This window comes from Pholcus phalangioides, unplaced genomic scaffold, assembly GCF_987345545.1.
Source record: "Pholcus phalangioides strain wild (caught in Gottingen) unplaced genomic scaffold, Ppha-v1.0 ptg000010l_1, whole genome shotgun sequence".
Lineage (NCBI taxonomy): Eukaryota > Metazoa > Arthropoda > Arachnida > Araneae > Pholcidae > Pholcus > Pholcus phalangioides.
The window spans coordinates 30,712,592-30,734,926 of record NW_028301603.1 but is presented as its reverse complement, the minus strand read 5'-3'; the positions used below and the strand labels follow the sequence as shown (position 1 = coordinate 30,734,926).

At 35.4% G+C, this 22,335-nt stretch overlaps 1 protein-coding gene across 1 annotated transcript in view; it reads right to left on the bottom strand.

The window, feature by feature from the left end:
• Positions 1 to 10,875: 10,875 nt before the first annotated feature.
• The window catches only part of LOC149081268 (cell adhesion molecule Dscam1-like), a 265,918-nt gene continuing 254,458 nt past the window's right edge, over positions 10,876 to 22,335 (bottom strand). The window contains exons 21-23 of the mRNA XM_089238109.1: positions 20,218 to 20,388; positions 17,861 to 18,462; positions 10,876 to 10,972 (exon numbers count right to left, since the gene is read on the bottom strand). Coding sequence (XP_089094235.1) covers positions 18,221 to 18,462; positions 20,218 to 20,388 — 413 coding nt within the window. The 3' untranslated portion in view covers positions 10,876 to 10,972; positions 17,861 to 18,220. The remainder of the gene's footprint in view (positions 10,973 to 17,860; positions 18,463 to 20,217; positions 20,389 to 22,335) is intronic.

The following is a 22,335-nucleotide window of genomic DNA, read 5'->3' as shown; positions in this document are numbered from 1 at the left end:
GATTTCCTTCGATATCAAATCCATGTTTACTAACATTCCCATCAGCGGTGCAATTTCTTTCCTGAAACAACGTCTGCAAGAATTCCACTTCTCCTCGATTGAAATCGAAGAAATATGTCAACTCACCCAACTTTGTGTATCGCACAATTATTTTTCAGTGTTTGGAAAGTTTTACCGCCAAACAGAAGGTCTTGCCATGGGCAACCCACTCTCGCCTATCCTCTGTGACATATATATGGATTTTTTCGAAACAAAACTTTTGGAAACCCACCACTTCAAACTTTGGATCAGGTATGTTGATGACACATTCACTTTAGTTGATGAGACTGATGTCAATGTCACTGAGTTATTCAATTTTATGAATTCTATTGACCCACATATTGAATTCACCTATGAAATGGAAAAAAATAATATACTGCCTTTTCTCGACGTGCTCATTAAAAAGACAGACACTGAATTTCATACATCTGTGTACCGTAAGCCATTCGCTATCTCCATGCCACCTCATGCAAAATCCTTTCATCCTCCCAATCAGAAACTTTCGGCATTTTCTTCTTTTGTTCATCGAGCACTAAAACTTTGCAGTGATTCAGCCTCCCTCCAGAATGAACTCAATATCCTTCGTGACATCGCTTCTAATCGGGGTTTTTCACCTTTTATCATCGACAAGGTCCTCAGAAAAATGACCCAGACATGCACCACGAACCTGCTCCCAGCTGACTCAAAACAGTTTTCTAATACCGTTGTTCTTCCATTCGTTTCTTCAAGTTTCATGATCTCTTCTATCTTCAAGAAATTTGACTTCCATACAATATTCCAGCCAACAAATATACTCACCTTTTCCCATCTGAAAGATCCTATCTCACCCTCCAAAGAATCTGGTATCTACTTCATCCCATGCAAGAATTGTGAAAATGGATATATTGGACAAACTAGAAGAAATCTAAATATTCGAGTTCTCGAACACCGAAAGCATGTTGAGAAGGGACGGACGGATAATTCGGCTATTGCCCAACACTGCTGGCAACATTCACATCATTTTGATTTTGACAAAGCATTTGTTTTTAAAAAAGCAACACACAATTCGGAATTGAAGTTTCTCGAGGGATACTTCATCAGAACATGCCAGAATTTCCTCGTTAATGATGGAAGAAACACACCACCTATTTCGTCAGCTTGGACAGGCTTTATTAACCTCAGTCGTGAAAAAACTTTCAACACTTTACAACAGATGGCTCCCCAATTCGCATCCAAAGACCACTCGGACGCAGCAAATACAAAGGCGAACTCTTCGGACGACCAGACGTAAACATCACTCTTCATTCGTGTGAGTTCTGACCACGAGGTCCTGATGACGGCTCTCCATTGAAGAGCCGAAACGCGTCGACCATTCGACCAGTGTAATTTATTTGTCTTAAAAACGTGGCAATTTTTGTATAAATTAAAACCAGGCAAAGTTACTCATTTTTTTGTGATAACTCTTTTATCAACTGATATAAATTGTTTTATTAAGTTTGAGATAAATTCTTTCTCTCACATTCTGAGGTGACTTCTTTCATCAACTGAAATGGATTCTCTAATTTACTCCGAGAAAAACATTCTTCTATTAATTCTAATATAAATCCTTCCAGTAATTCTGACTCATAAGAAGAAATCAAAGGCGGCCAAAAATCTGTACTACTAGTACTACTACTAAACCGTACAATGCACATCGTACCCATTCCTCTACGGATTTTTTTACGAATCGGTACATGCCGGAATGAGTGTATGTGTGGTCCTAACGTATTTACATATGTTGTCGAGTTGCGCTTGTTTCGTGTTCATGCTGCCATCTGTCTTCAATTTCCTGAAGTAAAGATGGAAATGCTTTAATTTTTCATGTTATGTCAGTATCGTGTTGTAGGTCTGTCTATTCTCTGCGGAGTGACTTTTTCAAATGGAAGACTGGTTCGCATTCGCGCCTCGAAGCTGGAGAACCGTAGGGAATCAACTTCAGCCGACCAACACTGTGCCGTCGATGGGGTTCGAACCTCAGGAATCTGTATAATCCGAAGTCGGTAAATCCGAATCAGGAATCAAAAAATCTGTAGACCGAGATCGCTATAACGGAAGGGGGTGAGGGTCATATCGTCTAATCATTCAAGCAGAGAATCACTAACCCCATTGCCACATTTTATGTATATTATCAGATCGAGTTATTGTGATACAGCACCATCTTTGAATGAAATTTTAAATTTTTTTCCTTAATTTATCGAGAAAAAAAATTCTAATCCATGACAAATATTTAAGTGTAAATCGCTTTTTTTTTCAACTCGTTAATTTCTCATTCAGTTGTTAAAATTTTTCATGTATATTTTTTGTTATGACGTGATTTTATACGGAATGAAAAGAACGAAAACGTAAAAACTTGTAATTAAAAATTTATTCTCATTTTTTTTGTTTGTTTTTCATACAATTTCTATCAACAAACGAACAACGAAGTGATGAATAGTTAATGTTACAAATGAATTTATTACACACGCATTGAAATTGAACAAATCTTTCCCACGAGTTCAAATGTTGATTTATATGAAATTTTTTTTGCCACACATATACACATACACACACACAGTATAATAGAGCTCTCATGATAACACTAATACTGCAGATAAACTCGTAATAATTTATTATATAGTATCTTATCACAGATGTTAACCAATATTATAATACACACACACGTATGTGTCCCGTCACCTAACAATCACCACACCGTAGTTCTCTCTTTGTAACACTTTATTATATCGATATCACAGTTAATATGGAGAAGACGCAACAAGTAACCGAGTGGTGTCCGAAGATGCAACATATTACACATTGCGATTAACACACCGTTTCTTCTTTAACTGTGTTGATTAACGCATAGTCTGCTATAGATCGAAGCGTCATTGCACATCCACGAACAGGTACGCAGCAGAAATTGCTGATGGAAAATCGACTGAAACGTATATTAGAAGCCGAAATTATCCAGTTTGTCCGACGGATGGCGCCCCGTACACGAGAATGATATAATCATCTGTGGTCAGTAACGATCTCACGATGACATTAAAAAAACTGATTTTTCTTAATCTTCATGGACACTCCAGATTAAACACCTTTATTTATATGCTATAATATTACAAACATTCAGTTCATACATAACAACTCGAAATATTTCCACATACAGCCTGATTATAAAATGAGCAACCACAGCCCCCCCCCCCCAACGATTAGAGAATTCTGGAAAGCGTTGTAGTGATTATACAATTATTATTTAATTTCAATTTGTTATTCCTCTCTGTTGAGGAACAATCGAAATACCGTTAGAGGAAATAAAATTCAACAGTTACGCAATGATTTCTCAGGAGATAATGAGCCCTGCGATTGAGACATGTGTGATTAAGTGGGCATCGTGAGGTTCCTGGTTCGAATACCACAAGCGGCACAGCGGTGGTTAGCTGTGGTTTCCAAACTTCGTGAAGCTTGGGGGGCTCGTCTTCTCTATAGAAAAAAATATTCTCTCTATGCTTAAATTGCACTCATAAGAATATCTGTTTGTTGCTGGTTTCGTCTTTGGAAGATAGGTATATGCAGGGAAACGTAAAAAATAATCAAGCTTTCCATAATAATAAATTCTGACGAAGCGAAATTTATGGAAGTGAAATGGCAGGAAAATATCTTTATTGCGACAGGCCAAGACTGTGCTAGACTGTTAGTGCAGTGAAGGGAAGATGTTAGCCACACGTCAGGTTACAGTGGCTCTGAGTTCGCGAGGAACTTTACCATATATTCGCCTCGTAAACGTAAGTATACGAAGTGCAGATGATTGAATAAAGATGCGGAGAATTGAATCTGGTGCTCTTGAAATCCGCAAGAGCTCACCGAGTTATATGCCAGAGAGGCACAATATTTCTTATCTTATAACACGCATAGTTCATGCACTGTGTCGAGACACAGTAGCCTTCCCTCAACTCTTTCCATAGCAAAGTAAAAAGCACTAAAACCCCCTTTAAAATGTAATACATTCTTTTAATGAAATAAGCTTTCTTTCGATTTTCAGCTAGTGCGAAGTAAGAGAAATAGGGAAATTGTTCCAATGAGAGTTAACAAAAATACCTTTGCTTTTCAATGTTAAATTAATTAGCTTTGAAGAAAAAAATATATCTCATCGATGGGTTAACTTAACAGGCCCTCAGGTGGCGACAGTAGAGGCCATTATTTGCTCGGCCTATAACATGTAAAGGAAAAAGTTGTCTATCTCTTACTTTTGCCTTGTCAATTTTAATTATTGGAGTCCATGGGGGATTCAAATGTGAGAAAATTTACGGTGAAAAACAATGAAGATTTGAATTATCCCTTTTTTTTCTATAATCTCTTTCATGAAGTAATGTTGGCTTTCGCAACCGGTGTGTGGTATACAATTGGAAGATTCTCTCTTCCCCATCATCTGAGTAGCCTGAATGCAAACTTTCAAATAAATGTTATCACTAGATCACACATTCTCAAGAGGACTCTAAATTACGAAGACTCATTTTATAATCAACCCGTACATCGTCACGACACTAATTTATGACTCAATGAGATAAAACAACGTCGAATAAAATCCTTCCTCGTGCGTTTCTAATCTGTTATAAAATCGAATTAATTATAAAATTTATAAACATAAAAATCACCAATAGTACAATCTTCTTCTACAAACATTCTATAATCATTCAGTGTTAGGCAACATTCATATCCAATTCGATTTTAATAAACGTTTTATAAAGAAAACTTTATTCCTTTGCATTAAAATATGGAAAACAAGAATAAAATCTATATCTAGGATAAAAATTTCGAAATTTTTGTAATGAAAATTTGATTTTCTTTTTTAGAAATTTTAGCAACAAATACTTGGTTAAGGGGAAATATGTTCGATTCATTTTATTCATTGAAATTGAATATATATTTCCCCATTAAGACATTTTTATTCGTGTTTATATATTTATAGTCATGAAAGAAATTATTATTTCTCTCTCTCATTGCTTTTTTTGCTTACTTTATCGTAAAATTATGATTTTGATCGTCATGGATTCGATACATGCAAAAAAAAGTTTGTCTTTTTATCAGTAGCCATTTTTTTTTTAATGGATATACAGAGACACGTATTTTTCTGGTATAACCCGTAATAAAACGATAATATTTTTCGTTCATCGATGACACGTTTTCCGAATTCTGCAACAAAATTCCTCTCCATCATCAATCGTTTCGCAACAAATTACGTTTTTGTTGAATTCTGTTAAAAATCTGTTCCGTTCGAGATTGGTGGTTGACGGTAAAAGTGGATCACTCTTTCAATAGTTTGATTGAACTTGAGTGTGCTGGGCTTGAGATTCCATTCCCATCTTGTACGGTCATGAACCACAACTACCTGTAAGGAGAAAACAAACAAACAAATATTTAGAGAAGAAATTGCAAAAATTGTTTTACATGTGTGCGATAGAATAACTTGAAGGGATTCTTCTCAAACTTTCCGACAAATATTCCATGGAGCCTACGGGGGCAAACAAGTTGTGATGCTGTATTTAGAATTGTAAGATGGTATCTAGATTCACAAGCACTTATGTACAGCTATTTGTATCTTTACGGGAAGGTATATGAGTCCCGAGTCAAACAGAGGCCTGCTGATTATTGAAAAATTACATTTATTCTCGAACAGTTTTTCATAATAGAGTTAATGGTAACTTTAAATAAAGCATCGCGGCGATGAAGAGAGAGAGGATCGAAAACAGGGAGAACGTGTTTGAGTTTACTTCACTGTCGTTTGGACGCAATATTGCGTCCTTGATCGTGTTTAATTATGGTTTTAATCAATTCTTGAAATTATGTCTTTTTCTCTCTCAATACTGCTAAAATAATTTTTCCCACTCGGTACATTTATAGTACAATAGTTAGTTCTCCGTTACATCGAGCTTTTCTTTGGAACGATTTAGAAAAAATTTGACTAGAACTTAAATGGGCATCGATTATCTCAAGCTTTGTCTTTGCCTGTCTTTGAGGTCACGAGTAAAAAAAAATAAATTGAATGTTTTAATCAGAGCCGCCATTTACTTTATTGATCTTATTTGATAAACTATTTTTATTTAAATGACAAATAACAGTCACACTATCTACAAATACACTAAAATATTACCAACAATGGAAGTAAGCTCACTTGGTGTAAAATGATCTTCAACTCCGTCATGAAGAGGAGTAGGAGGAAGATGTATCATATATATCAAAGCACCAGTTACATGAATGGACGTCGACAAAAATGACAAAAATCGAAGGCAACCATTTATCTATATGAATTAGGAAGAGACAAAAAAATAAATGTTCAGGTTTTTAGAATTGATTGAGAACTTTCCAGCCGCTTCATTCAACTATGGTAGTATGATTTGAATTTTTGTGAAATCAATCGGAAAAAACTAGAAAATATGTGGAATTTTTTAGTGCAGAGAACAAAGGCCCCGTATCAAGTTTCGGTGGAACTACAATATAGTTCATTTCATCGAAAGTTCGGATATGTAGTCCAGACACTGACAATCGATGTATCTTTTATGGAACAGCGTGCTGGTTCACATGGAGCTGAATTGCCCACTAACATCTTCAAAGTCAGTGGGTGGACAGTCAGATGACCAGAACTCAACCCGGAGACTCCCTTACCAGTCCAGGTGTCGTGTACGAAAACGATGGCTGAGATCCTCCGAGAGATGACCAATTTTTATTCATGCGATATGTTTATAACATTTTCACACATAATTTAGGTGCAGGCACTTGTTTCTTGGTGGTTTTGAAATAATGTTATCTTACCACGAGTTCGGGAACCCAAAAGTGTGGATATGCAACAGCGTTAGAATTCAAAACTAAAAGTCACTTGTTCCACGGACCAGTGAATACTATAACCTACTGGTCCGCAGACATCATGAGTGGTCTGCAAAACGAAAAATCTTTCCTGAATAATAATGCAGTAAAACCCCTCTTAAAGAACACGTCTCTCAGATGCGGTCACCCCTCTTTTACGACTTAATAGTAATTCCCCCCCCCCTTTTATAACAAAAATTTGCATTTCTCAAACCACTGATTTACGGTCACCCCTCTTTAACGGACGGATTTTTTTATCCCGCCGATGGCCGCAAAAAAGAGGTTTTACAGTAATTAATTTTCCTAAATATATTGTCATTTAGAAGAGTGATACACCACCAAGGGTGCAAAATGTCATAGAAAACAATTAGAACTGTAGTCAAACCTTATGAAGCACAAATGTTGATTCTGTGGCTTTAGTGATACATAGATAAGTGTGTGGAGGTTTGAAAAGGCATTCCTTTTTTTTAATTGCATTTTCAGAAAACATTGCAAAACATATTTTCTACTAAGGAAGTATAATATACTGAATAGAGTTTTTTCTTTGCTAAGATTCAACAACATTGATTATAAACTAATTAAAAGAAAATAACTTCATTCATATTAAATGCATGTTTTTTTAGCTTATTCAGCAAAAAAAATAAGGCATTTTCGTGTGTCAAACTGAATGGAGAACTGAAGAAACCGCGAGACACCCAAGACTGATTGGTGGCGTTTCCCTCTACTGGTGGCGCGGACCGCTACCAACAACTTTTTCCCCGGTGGTCCGATCGTGCAATCACTGGTCGCGGACCACCAATGATTTCGAACGCTGTGCAAGTAAATACTCTGGACGAAGAAGCGCGGTGATTTCAGAACACATGATGTGTACACCTATATTAGACCAATTCTGTGCTCAGATGGCAAAATGTAATAAGCCACTTAAGTTTCACGAGGGCAAATTTGTAAAGAATATGTTGCAAAAACCTGATACTGTGGCTTTTTGACTTAACTGCAATTCGCCTCCGTTGGTTCTTCATAAACCGAAAGAGATGGACGAAATTGTGTCACCTTCCAAAATTTTGACGAACGAGACTCCAGAATGAAAACAATTCAATTTTTTGGGAAAAGTGAATTGTGTGTGACATTTCGCCATTTAACCACAGAATTGACTCCCCCATCATGATGATGTGGGTGGAGGTTGATTAACATTTTCAATATTTATGAGCTTTCTGATTTTGGTGTTCTTATTCCCGAATTTTAACTGGTTTTTTGGAACGAATTCTCAAATTAACTCTGAATTTTCGTCAATTTCGAGAGATGAATATATTTCCATTAACTCTGAATTTCTATAGCTCTGAGACAATTTCTTTCTCTTACTCTGTGATAAGTTCTTTCGTTCACTGAATTTTCCTTAATTTTGACATAAATTATTTCTCCAACTCTGAGATTTAAATCTTTTATTGACCCTCAATTTCAAATAATTCCGAGTTAAATTCGTTCTCTCACTCTGAGATAAATTCTCTCTGACTCTAAATTTCTATCAATTCTGAGACAAATTTTTATATTAATTCTAAGACAAATTTTTATATTAATTCTGAGACAAATTTTTATATTAATTCTGGGGTAAATTATTTTATTAAAATCTGAACTTTCATCAATTCTGAGATGAATACTTTCATTAATTCTTAAATAAATGCTCTCATTAGTTCAGAAACAAATTATTTCTGTGTCTGGATTTTAATTAAACCTGAGATAAATTTATTTTATTAAACCTAAATTTCTATCATGTATGAGAAAAATCTTTCAACTGTTTACGAGATAAATATTTCTTTAATTCTCTGAGACATATTCTCTTACAAACTCTCAAATTGAAGTAATTCTGAGATAAACATTCTCTCATTAGTTTCAAGATAATTTTCCCGTTCATCCTGAGATGGATGCTTTCTCTAATTCTAAGATGAATTCGTTCATTAATTCTGAGATAATTCTTTCGAACTCTGAGGTTTAACTCTGTTATAAATTCTTTCATCGACGCTGAATTTTCATAGATTCCAAAACTATTTTTCCTCTCAATTCTGAATTTTCATTATATTTCTAGATTCTCAATAATTCTGGAGTCGTTTCTTTCATGTATTCCGAATTCTCATCAATTCTCAGTTTGTTCGTTTTATTTATTTATTTATTTTTTTTTTTGGTATTTTGAGCACTCTTCACACCCATGTAATAATTTATGTATTGCTCCATATATGCTTACTCTCACCTTCCAATAGGGTTTTACTTTTAAATCGGGGTTCAGGGCGTCTCCAAACCTCATTAAGACGACCCTCGCAATAACGAGGGGGGAAAAAAAGCAAAGCATCTATTCTAAAAATAAATTGAATCCAAATTTCCAAAGAAGCGTAAGAATTACATTCAATTCTAACTCTAGGCAGTTGCTACGAAAGTATCACGTGACCCTCAGCCCAACGTTTCCTGCTTTCATACTGGTTTTCTTCGAATGCTTTCCCTGCGGAGAAACAAAAAACACCCAAATATTAAACTCAAGTAACACACACACACACACACACACACATGCAACATATTCATCACAATATGATATTGGAAGTGGGGGGGGGGCAAAGGAAGACCATTGCTGATACATCGCTTATTATATTAATTGCCTTTGAGGATATTCCCCCTTTGCGGTCGGTCCGCAAGTAATTACTAATGGACGGGTCTCGTTGCGTTAATTACTTAAGTGCCTCTTAGTTTCGCTTGTAGGTATACCGTGAGAATTAATTTTAAAAGACAGAACATATTTTCCGGCATTTTTATTATTCAGCTTGCATAGGGTGATTTGTTGGTAATGAGTAGTGACGTATTTACAGGAAGGGCTGTAGCCCAGGGCTGCGAGTTCGAAGAAGCGGAAAATTTGTGAGGGATGAATGGTCAAGAAAATTAGTAGAATAGGAGAAGAGCGGCAGAATTTGTATAGCCGCATTATCGTGGCCAAGCGAGTGACAGAATTTGCAAGCATGTGAGCGAGCAAAAGTGTGTGTGCAAATATGGTTAGTGAGCAAAAGCATGGCCTGGAGACCAATTCAGTCAGGGATCAATAGAGTGACATAGACAGCGTGCAAACGTTTCAATGGCCAAAAGTGTGACCTAAAGCGTGTGGCAAGCTAGTGAATGACCAAAAGCGCGACGTAGAGCGTGGGAAACACGTGAATGACCAAAAAGCCTGACGTAGAGCGGTTGCAAACACGTGAATTACCAAAAGCCTGACGTAGAGCGGTTGCAAACACGTGGATGACCAAAAGCGTGACCTAGGAAACGAGGTTCCAGGTCAGTGTGCGATCACCAGAGTGATATAGATAGTGTGCAAGCATGTGAATGGCCAAATGCGTGACCTAGAAAGAAAGGGACCAGTTCAGTATGAGATCGCAAGAGTGATATAGATAATGTGCAAGCATGGGAATGACTAAAAGAGCACGCAATCATGTGAATAATCAAAACAGTGACTTCAGCCACTGGCGTATTTATTGGAGTGGGAGTGTGGGACCCAGTGGGTTATAGCACAGAGCAGCAAATTCGAGGAATGAGCTGTCAAGAAAATTAGATCAGGATAAAAGAAGGACGGAAAAACCGTAAATCTGCCTCTGATTACGAGATTATGAATAAAGCATTGAAAGTATCTAAATTTAAAAGAATTTTCAAATTAATAATCATTTTTATTTGGATTAACTTTGATTTTAAACATTTATTCTTTAGAAATATAAGATTGACAAATGTAATTATATATGGCGGACATACTCACATAGCCTGTCACATTCTGTTTCGGACTCCCTTGCTTCGTCTCTTGCGACATCTCCTCTGTGCCAAGAATACGGGACATCTTCATGGTCGGACTCGGCACTAGAATTGCTGTTATATGAAGAGAATTTCGTCGAATTCATTTACTTTGAAGAGTGGATTCAATGCAATGGTATTATTTAATTGCATTTACACAGCCATACTCACCAGTCGTCGTTTTCTTGCCCCCACGGCCCTTCGCCGTATCTTTTCCTAACTCTGTCTGGGACTTCGTAAATTGGCTGGTGTAACTGAGTCTGCTGGGCTGCCATGAACAAGTATAATTGAAGAATGAGCAAATTGAATTGAGGTTTTTAACAATGATAGCTTCATAGTAAAGAATACAGATATAGGGGTGACAACATCAATGTGACCGGGATGTTTCATTATTTTGTTTTTGTAATTATTTTTGCTTTCAAAGAAAAGAATATGTGTGACAAATTGGATATTTTCTGAAGTGTATCTTCAGAGATAAAAAATCACTAGACTCGTTCGCTTTTTCTCTAAGGAAACTGCTTTCCGAAATGGGTTCTATAGCCGCCTTGGAGGTCGATGGAATGGTCCAAGGGAGCGGTAGAAGTTATGGGTATAACATGGGATTGTATGGATCGGTTCAAGTTGGGAGAGAGCGATGGCAAAAAAAAAAAAAATCTGAAGAAACGTTGTGGGAACTCTGTCTTTTAGTCGAATAAATCCACTTCGCCGATTCAAGAAACCGCGTGTTTTATTAAGTGATTGCCATCTCTTTTCCCATTTTAAATGATTTTTTATCACAAAAGTTAGTCATCAGCCATTTCTGTAGATAGTTTCGAACCAACGAAATCCCGCAAGATACAATTTAACTTCTTCCGTCAGTAGCACTGTTCGAAATTTAAAAATTTTATCATTATACTGAGGATTTAGAACATAGTTTCCCAACCTTTTTTCTCCCATCGCTTCCCACGCAATCCAACCCATAGGATCCTATGTTATACCCGTAGCTTCTACCGCCCCCGTTGGAAATCACTAATTTAAAATACAAACTCCACTTGGGCTCACTGTATTGAACAGCTTACGTATATGCGAGACTACAGAGAAATTTTCATACAACGACACTTTGCGAACAAAAACAAAAATCGTTGTAAAGAGAGCAGCTATTAACTTTATGTGTCCCACGGACCCTTTGTACCGATAAGATGAAGTCCGCGGATTCTGTGCAATGAAGGCCATAGTTACCTTTACAAAATAATATTTAGTATATATCAATGCAAAAATAATGTTTTTTTTTTTAATTCGTACAATCTGACAGACCTCTTGAAATCCCTCCAAAAGCCCCCAAGGAGTCCACGACTTACTTAAGAACGACCGGTGTAGAGGGATTGTCGTTATATCCAAACTCAAGAGGCAGTGTTATGATCAGATGCTACCAGAAAGTAGCGATGTCAACCACTTCATTAACCTTCTCACAGGCATTGACGAGATGTCTCGTCTTCTCAAATTCTTCTATTTTACCGATGACGAACCCAGATATTCGATTCTCCATTACCTATATTCCTACTTAAAAAGCTTAACAAAATCTACTTCGTAAAAAAGACATTTTACATGAGTTATAATGATCTAGAATACCTATTTCTAACTGATTAAAAAAATACCCTTCTTTTCACAAAAATACCTCTCGAAATTTTGGAGAGGAGTGAAATTACACAACAAAATTATATTTTTGAATAACACTGAATCTCACTGAACTCTATCCCAGAGTAGGCTCGAAGCTAATGTGATACGTCAAGAAGGGCGATTCATTGTGTAGGTTCGTTAGATGGCCCCGTATTTTTCGGGATGACCATTTTCGCCCCACATAATTCGGTTCTTGAGAGGAATGATCGTTCTCATATTGATGTGAAACCAGCATAGGAATTCAAAGTTCAACATTACTTGTGATATTTTTGTGAAATAAAGACTTAGTTTTGACTAAATCCAATAAGAGAAAAGCGTTTCAATTCTGAAAAAAAAACAACGGGGAGGGAGACCCACAACTAGAAAATGCGGTCCAGAAGGGGGCCATGGGTTAAAAAGAGGTTAAGAAACACTAATGTAGAGCAAGATAAAAAGTATCATTATAGCAGTTTCAATATTTGCTAAAAACTATTGGGATAAAGGGATTTACCTAGTAAAGGATATCGTTTTGCATCTAGATGTGTTCAACATTAGCCTAAAAGTAATTCCAAACAAGATTTAAAAAAAGTCGTGCAGTAAAACAAAAAAAAAGTTGTAGAGGGATTTGTAGAGTACGGTTGTAACAAGGTTTCACTGTATCATATACCTGAAAAATCAGCCTAAAAATTCTAAAATGACTTGAGAAAAAGGGGAGGCTTAATTTTAATATCGAAACAGTTCTAGCAAGAAATTCGTTTTAGAATTTCTAATGTTTCATACAACAAAGCGATAATAAAAACGAACGTACTGGGAAAAAAAAAACGCAGATATCATTAGAAAATTTCTAAGTGAAAATCGGAAAAAGAAATCTAAATTACCGATTAAAACTAAAAAAACAAAACAGTTTTTCCATATCAGAAGCTGTAACATTGAACCCTAATATCGGTTCGATTCCATTTCAAGCCTGTGTAACACATTAAAAGCAATCGAGAAAAAAAAACAACAACAGCAAAAAATAAACCGTAATTAAATTAAACATTTTACAGATAAATGTATGCCTCTGAAATATATCATTAATTCCGTTCACCATTAATCATATCCATTAGAAACAACAAGAGCGCAAAAGAAACTTTTTTAATGCATTCAAGTTTCAGATAATGATTTATAACCCCTCTAGAATAGAAAATTACAGAAATATTTCTTTTTCCTAAAAAACAAAAACCATGGACTGAGAGTGAAACAGCATTGATTAAAGCGTTTTTCCAAAAAAACTAATATAAATAAACAAAAATAAGCCAAAAAATAATCAAAATAATTCAAAAATGTAATGACGTTTTTCGAAAGATTCCTCCTCGAAATATTCCATTCTCTTTCATCTTGCAAAAAAAGAGCATTTTTACGCTCTTTCTTTTTGTTCTTATTACTCTTTGATCGTTCAGGCAAAGAATCTTAGCTTATGCAAATGTGATGTTAATGACAGAATAATTGCATCGAGTGAAAAGAATAATAATAATAATAAAAATAATAAAACTGTGCGGATTGAAAACGGTGGGGAAAAAAAAAATCTATAAAAAAGACAAAATGTTAATATTTCACTTTTTTTTTTAAATAATTCGGTTTTTTTGTGAATTATAATGGGCTTTTTTTCTGATCGGTTGAGCGCAATCGAGTCGAATTTGGAAGAATATGATGTCTCTAATTGACTTTTTTCCCCCTTGTTTGTGGTCCTTAATAGTGTAGAAGAGATATTATCGAACGTTGGGAGATTAAATTACTCGTAGATATGTGATTTTCATTCTTTTATTTGACCTCTTCGATTTGGATTTAGGGTTACTATCTGTGTTTGGATATCTTATCACTTTTCGATTAGTTGAATTATTCTAGTCTGGTTGGAAGAAATGCATCTAAATTCAGCAAGCACAGGGTGAGATTTGGAAAAGGAAATAAATTCACTTCAGAATTCTTTTTTTTTCCATTAAATATGAATATTAATCGATTCAGAAATTGAATCTTCCGTTTATTCTGATTTTTCATAGAGTCTCAAATTTAATATTTTATTGGTTCTTAAATTTAAGTTTTTATCGATTCTGAAATTTAATTTTCCCATCGATTCTAAAATCTAATTTTTCGTCGATTCAGAAATTGCGTGTTTCATCAATTCTAAAATTGCTTTTTCCCATCGATTCTGTAAATAGAATTTTGCATTCATTCTCATTTGCTATCGATTCAGAAATTGAATCTTTCATATTTTTCTGATTTTTAATCGATTTTGAAATTGAATCTTTCATATTTTTCTGATTTTTAATCGATTTTGAAATTGAATCTTTCATAATTTTCTGGTTTTTAATCGAAATTGAAATCTTTCATATTTTTCTGATTTTTAATTGATTTTGAAAATGATACTTTCATAATTTTCTGATTTTTAATCAATTTTGAAATTGAATCCTTCATAATTTTCTGATTTTTAATCGATTTTAAAATTGAATCTTTCATAATTTTCTGATTTTTAATCGATTTCGAAATCGAATCTTTCATATTTTTCTGATTTTTAATCGATTTCGAAATCGAATCTTTCATATTTTTCTGATTTTTAATCGATTTTGAAATTGAATCTTTCATATTTTTCTGATTTTTAATCGATTTTGAAATTGAATCTTTCATATTTTTCTGATTTTTAATCGATTTTGAAATTGAATCATTCATATTTTTCGGATTTTTAATCGATTTTGAAATTGAATCTTTCATATTTTCCTGATTTTTAATCGATTTTGAAATTGTATATTTCATTTATTCTAATTTTTCACAGATTCCGAAATTATTTATTTGACTAACTATGAATTTCAATCAGTAGTGAAATTATTTTTTCCCATTAATTCTGATCGTCAATTTTCATCGATCATTTATTTTTCTATTAACTATGAACTTTTATCGATTCTGAGATATATTCTTTCATTTGAACCTTTCGCGTACAAGTGATTGAGAACAAATTTGGATGATCTATATTTGACGAACCGGTGATAAATATGGTAACCACGTCCTAATCTAATCGCACGTTAGGAAAAAAAGTAGACGGAGAAGGAAAAAATAGAAATGAAAAAAGAAGGGAAAAAATGAAAGAGTAAAACAGTATAACAATTGAGATGATAAAATAAAGTAGAGACGAAGTAGATTTCTCTTGTACCTCTAACCTGTTCACTTTCACTCTTTCATGTGACTGAGACATATATCATGCGTGGAAAAAAGGATTCACTATCAGGATATAGGAAAGACAAGGGGGAAAGAGAGGAAAAAATATAGGGTTTACAACACAGCTTCGTGATAATGAGGAGAGAGGAAAGAAAACAGAGAGAACGTGAGTGAATTTTTTTCACTAGAGTATTGACGAAATATTACGTTCTTGATCGAAAAGTGGATAATCTGAATAATTGATTCCAAAATTATTTCTTTAACTATGAACTTCCTTGATAATGTTTTCCACTATCCGTGACCTTTCATCGATTAAATACTTTCCACTATCTGTGACCTTTCATCGATTAAATACTTTCCATCAACTAGGAATTTCTATCGATTATTCAATTTTTTCCATTAACTATGAGTTTTCGTGGATAAGATTTTTTCTCCACTAGCCCCATTAAATTCCTTCCATTAACTATGAACTTTCACTAACTTTTTTCCGACTAACTTTTTCCCAACTAACTTTATTGAATTATTTCCATCGACCATTAACTTAATTAAATTATTTTTATCAACCATTAACTTTATTGAATTCTTTCCTTCAACTATGAACCTATCCATCCATCATTTTAAGGAACCATCCTATCCATTAAATTCTTTCAGTCACCAATGAACGTCACTCGATAGTTGTTTTTTTCCATCATTTATGAATTTTCATCGATGAAATATTTTCTCATTGACTATGAACTTTCATTGATTAATTATTCTTTCCATCGAATATGGGTTTTAATCGATTCGGAAGTATTTATTTCACCAACTATGAATTCGCATCGATTCCAAAATTATTGCTTTCACTTACTCTGATTTTTCACAATTCGGTAATTTTTTCTTCCATTAACTATGAATTGTAATCGATTCGTTATTATTTTTCCCATTAATCAGAAATTTTCATCGATAGATTATTCTTTACTGAAAGAATGAATTGTGATTGGTTCCGAAATTATTTCTTCCACTAATACTAAACTGTCATTCTTGATGAGAATGTGCTTTCTTTTCCATATGAAAATGAGTGAACTCCTCCCAATCTATACTGAGCAATCGAATTTTCTGGATGTTATGCCGAAACGAATATTTGGAAAGGAAAATGATTTGACTCCTCCGGGAATCGAAGCCGTAGCCCCCCCCCCCTCGCATACCGGGCAAGAGTGCGCTAACCAATACACTAGAGACACACTTTTCAATTCCTTATAATACACATTGGCAGCGCACAATACTAATGCGTGTTATAAAGAATTGAAAAGCGTGTTTCTGGTGTATTTGTTTGCGCACTTGCCCGGTATGCAAGGAGATTCGGGTTCGATTACCGGAAGAGACAAATCACTTTTCGGGCCAAAAAAATACTGTCTCATCCTAATCTATTTTAAAAAAAATCGCTTATAAATTTGGTTTTTTTCCGCCACCATAGGGTGAGACTCGACTTCAAAAATATTATGCAAATGATTTTGTCCGGCTTTTTTTTTATAATTGCGCATTCAGTAAGTTAGACTAATTAAAGCAGTCGCTCTCAAATTTTCAGTTCCCTCACTCATTTCCTCAGTTGGTTACTCATTTGCTCATTTACTCCCTCATTTTTTCACCCTCTTGCTCATTCACTCCCTCATTCGTTCACTCTCTTGCTCATTCACTCTCTTGCTCATTCACTCCCTCATTCGTTCACTCTCTTGCTCATTCACTCCCTCATTTTCTCCCGTGATCAATGAATTCACCCACTTGTTTGCTCATTCACCCAATTACTTGATTGCTCATTGACTGCCTCATTTGATAATTTGCTCGCTCACTAACTCACAATGTTGCCGAACAGTTTTTGGTGAATTTTCTAGCCCATGCTTGAGCATTATCAAAATACGTTCAAGCCTCAACACACACTCAAGCATGCTTTACAAAAATAAAAAATAAAAATTAAACACGCGGCAAGCTTGCAGTTACGTGTGTAGCCGTCTCCACAGACCAATTTTCTAGTTAGCAACGTTTTATATAGCGCATATCCAATATCCAGCCGAAATATCCCACCAAATGCTGTATTCACGGTGCCTGATGGGCAATCTGGAAACAATGGAGGTAAAGGAATTTTTATCCCCCCCCCCCCGATATACCGAAAAGATTGTAATGGTACCCTCTTTTGTCGACAGCAACCAATAATCAAAAACGCTTTCCCTCAATAACATCATCAATCATTGCCGCAAAAAAGGAAAAAGGAGATCAAACAAACACTCACAAAGAGAAATAGAGTATTGCGTTCTGAAGCAGAAGAATAAAAGATGGAAGAGTATAAAGGTTATTAACTTACCTCCCGGGTGATATATTGGGAAACATACTGCGGCTGCATTTGGTGCTGGCTTCTCATATGCCGCTCTGTGACTATCTGTCTGCAAAGAATCCGTAATCAAATATGAGTTCTTGTTTCTCTTACTCCGGTTTCGTTTCGGGCAAATACATATTATGTAATGATAAATGGAATGATTACGTGTGAGTTAACGATTTATGTATTCGTTGAGGAAGCATCTTGAGGATATCTCATGCTCCCAAGTGATTCCAGGAAAAAGAAGCTCTTATGCACACAAAAACAGAATAAATAAATAAATCTACTCGTCCCTACGTAAACAAAAACAGAAAAAATCGGGATTTTCGTTTTCCTTCCTATGTATTTTTAGTGAAGTACACTTGCCCTCCTTTGCGGCGAGAAGACTATCCTGCATCCGCTCGCATTACTGTCGATTGTCTCGGTCCTCTTCTCTGGAACTGAGCTGTCATTTTCTCTGTTCTGGTAGCTCTGTTGATATATGTGACCAGTGGCGTAGGGAGAAGGGTAATAGGTCGGCTCTTGGCTGCTTTCGTAAGTCACTGACAATGGCAATTGCTCCGGTTTCGATTGAGCTGTTGATTCGGCACCTTTGTGAAAGAGATGAAACGAAACGAAAAATTTTGGCAGGAAATCCATATAATCAATAAAGGCAATTGTTTTCTTTATGCCACATAAGGTTGGCAAGTATTTGGCCCTACGGCAGGATTGTTGAGGTTTTTCACTTGGTAAAATTAATATATAATTACATTTGTGATGAAAATATTTTTCTTTTATACGTGTTATTCATTACGGTTAGGTTATTCATAACGTATGAAACATAAACATTCAGTGAGATGAACAGTAAAGTAACTCTCATGATGACTTGAAGAAAATGGCATTCTCAATACTGCATGATACAATTCCTATGTATCTAATGCATTTCAGCAAGTAAAATCTTTCATCAAAAGTAAGAATTGAAGCAATGGGCTCAAATGTTGCGTCGAGTTCCAAGGTGACTCCATGACAGGTCTCCTACAATAGCGTAGGGGGCTAAAGGCAGTGGGTAATCGCCATTAGCAGTGATGTAGGCGCATGCTCTCACCAGTGGTTAGGAACCCAGATGGTGTGGGTGCTCGTCCTTGGCAAAGGTGTAGAATCCCAGGAATTTGGGTGCTCGTCATCAGCAGTGGCGTAGGAACTGATGTCTGTGGGCGCTCGCCATCAGCGGTTTGGTAGAAGCCGGGGAATCTGGGCACTCATCATAAGCGGTGGTGTAGAAGTCTACTTCACCAAACACCAACTCTGGCCATATCGCCATACTGCAATTTACTGCCATTAGTGAGATGGATTGGAAATGAAGGCGCTATCTATCGGTGGTCACCTCGAATTCATTAGGGAAAATATCGTATCTATATCCTCCCTCGGGTTCGAACCCGGGACCGTGACAGCAACCTTCTCGGTGGTAGACCGGCATCTTACCATCACTACACTTGGGCGCTAGGTACAGAAGTCTGGGACATGTGGGTGGTCATCATAAGCCATGGCATAGGATCCCCGTTGCTGTGGGTGCTTGTTACCAGCAGTGGCGTATGAACCGGGAAATGCGGTTGCTTGTCATCAGCAGTGGCGTAGGATCTCTGATCTCTGTGCTGTGGATGCTCGTCAACAATAATTACATAGGAGCGTGGAAATGGGAGGTGGTTCGTCATCAGTAGTGGAGAAGAAGCCCGGGGAGGGGGGGGGGCATGGATTCTCGTCCTCAGAAGTGGCATAAGAGTGCAGAGAAGTTATGGATTATCGTTCTCAGCTTCTGCGTAATAGCAGGGGAACATCCCAGCATTGATTCAAAAATCAAATCCTCCAGCATATTGTGGCACGAATCCGAGTATCGAAGAATTGATTCGCAAATGAAAGTCAAATTGAGCACCCACAGATCTCAAACACTTCCGATGCCTTTGTGTTCTACTACCTGGGCAGGCACATTGTATTGACCAAGAAAAGGTAGCCGATCTGGATATGATAGAGAAGAATTCTCGGGAATCGGATCACTTAACTCTGTGCCCAATTGATCGAATCCATCTCACACACCACCACTGCTGCTGAAATGCTTCCCTCCACCCAAAACAGAAGTGTCTTGAACACTGACTAAAAATATCAAACAATGCAGCGCTACCACCTCTTGATCATACTGTTTGGCATTTTTCAGCATAATCGGTTTCATTCGAATATACCTATACAAAAATAAGACGTTGGCACCTGAGAACTTATTGGTTTTATTCCTTGCGAGAGTCACGATGCCTAATATTGCAAAAATTTGAACTGTTTCTTATTCTATTGATTTTTTTAGGGACTGCGATTCTTACCATCTGGGTTGCTGGGTCTTCTTGCGAGTATCCTTCTCCTGGTGACTATGCAGGCAGTAATAATGACGAGGACTAGCAGAAATGCCAAGCTGATAACCGGAACAGTTATCGTGAGGTGGTGATAAAGCAAACCGCTGGCATCCCTCAAATCCTTTGGCTTCGGCGGAATTTCTGAAAACATATAGGTGAATATGCACATAAAAAAAAAAATCACTAGATATTACTTGAAAGTTCTATGCAGCATGAGGAACAGCATTTTAGGACGGGACCTGGGATTTTGTCCACCGGCATACATCGGGCATTGTAGAAAAATTTTGGTATCCGAACCCAATTTCGTATCATGTAATTGCGTCTAAACGAACTGAATTTTCATTACTAATAAAATAATTTATTTCCCTAATTCTAAAAGAATTTCTTTCACCAATTCTGAAAGAATTTCTTTCATTTATTCGTTATAATTGCTATCCATAATTCCGAATTATGAATTAATATCCGAATCACCTTGGTTTAACGAATTTTTTTGGAAGTCCCTGTACGTATATTTGTATTATGTAATCCCTGATATAATGATTTTACTCGATTTAACGAATAAAAACGTCAGTTTATCTGATTCGTTGTATAGGAGTTCGAGGACTTCTTTCTCTTTAGTTCTGAAATAATTTTCTTCCTGAATTCTGAAATAAATTCTTTCATTAATTTTGAATGAAACTACTTCTTTCTTTCATTCATAATTTTCATCAATTGGAAAGAAAGATTTATTAAAGCTTTAAAATTGATATGATGATTTTATATATGATTTATATGAAATTATTCTTTAATTCATTAATTCCATTCATTCTTTTAATATTTAAAAAAAATTACGAGCATAAGTAATAAGGAACAATAAGGAATAAAGAATAAAAATTTATGGCAGTTCTTCAACTTTATCTTTCAGATGCTGTGCATTATAAACATGTAAACGATATTAATATTCATAAGAAATGAAATTACGGCAAAAAAACACAGGGAAAAAAAAAAGATTACGCTAGTCTTCACGTGATGACATTATTTTCACCAAGTGGTATGCAAATTTAAACTTCTTAATACACAGTATATTAAGTCGTCTTAATGCAAATGATTTCTGGTATGACGTCATCGACATGCATAGCCAAGGCTTATTTCATTTTTGCATTTCAGGTTTGCAATATAGTGATTACAAATTACCGCTTCGTAAAGAGAGGATAGAGAAGAAAATATAGAGAAACATGAGAGAAGGAAATATGTACAACATATTCTTTCAACTATAAAATATAAAAATAGCAATAACCTTAGACAAATAGTTGAAAAAAAATTACAAGATCTTTTCGAATATTTTGATTATTTTTTAGAATATTCAATGATCTCAACCTACTCTCCAGATAACAATAACTCATTAAAAATATCCGAGAAGAAAAACCAAAATTAAAAACTCCAGAGATCCAAGGATAAACTCTTAATTAAAAGCAAAAAAAAAAAATCCTTGCAGGATTTAATGAAGATTTTTACTACCTCAAATCATTAGCATGCATATCACGAATGGGAAGAGCTAATGATCACGGATATATCCATAACGTCCGTGACTTATTGCAGTGAATACCAAGTCGATTCTTCCGTGAAGGAACCTAATAACTTACCTTCACGTTACGCATTAGAAACTGATTAATCTCACATTTTTTTTTTAAATTTGTTTTAGACTCGGAACAAACATCAAATTCAAATTTCAACAGGCACACACACACACACAACAGTCACGATAATTACAGCTACTGGCAATTCTGAAATAGCTTCAAAAATAATTTGTATCGTCAATTCTAAAATAATTTGCTTCATCAATTCTGAAATAATTTTTTTCTGAAATAATTGCTTCATTAGTTCTATAAGAATTTTATCCATTATTTTCATTAATTGTTGAAAAAAGAATTCCATCAATTTTTTCATTAGGTACTAAATACCTTTTTCAATCGATTTTTTCATTATTTCTTAAATACTTTTTCCCTTCAATTTTTTTCAGTAATTCTAAATACTTTTTCCCCTTCAATTATTCATTAATTTTTAATTACTTTTTTCGATCAATTCCCCCCCCCCCCATTAATTCTTAAA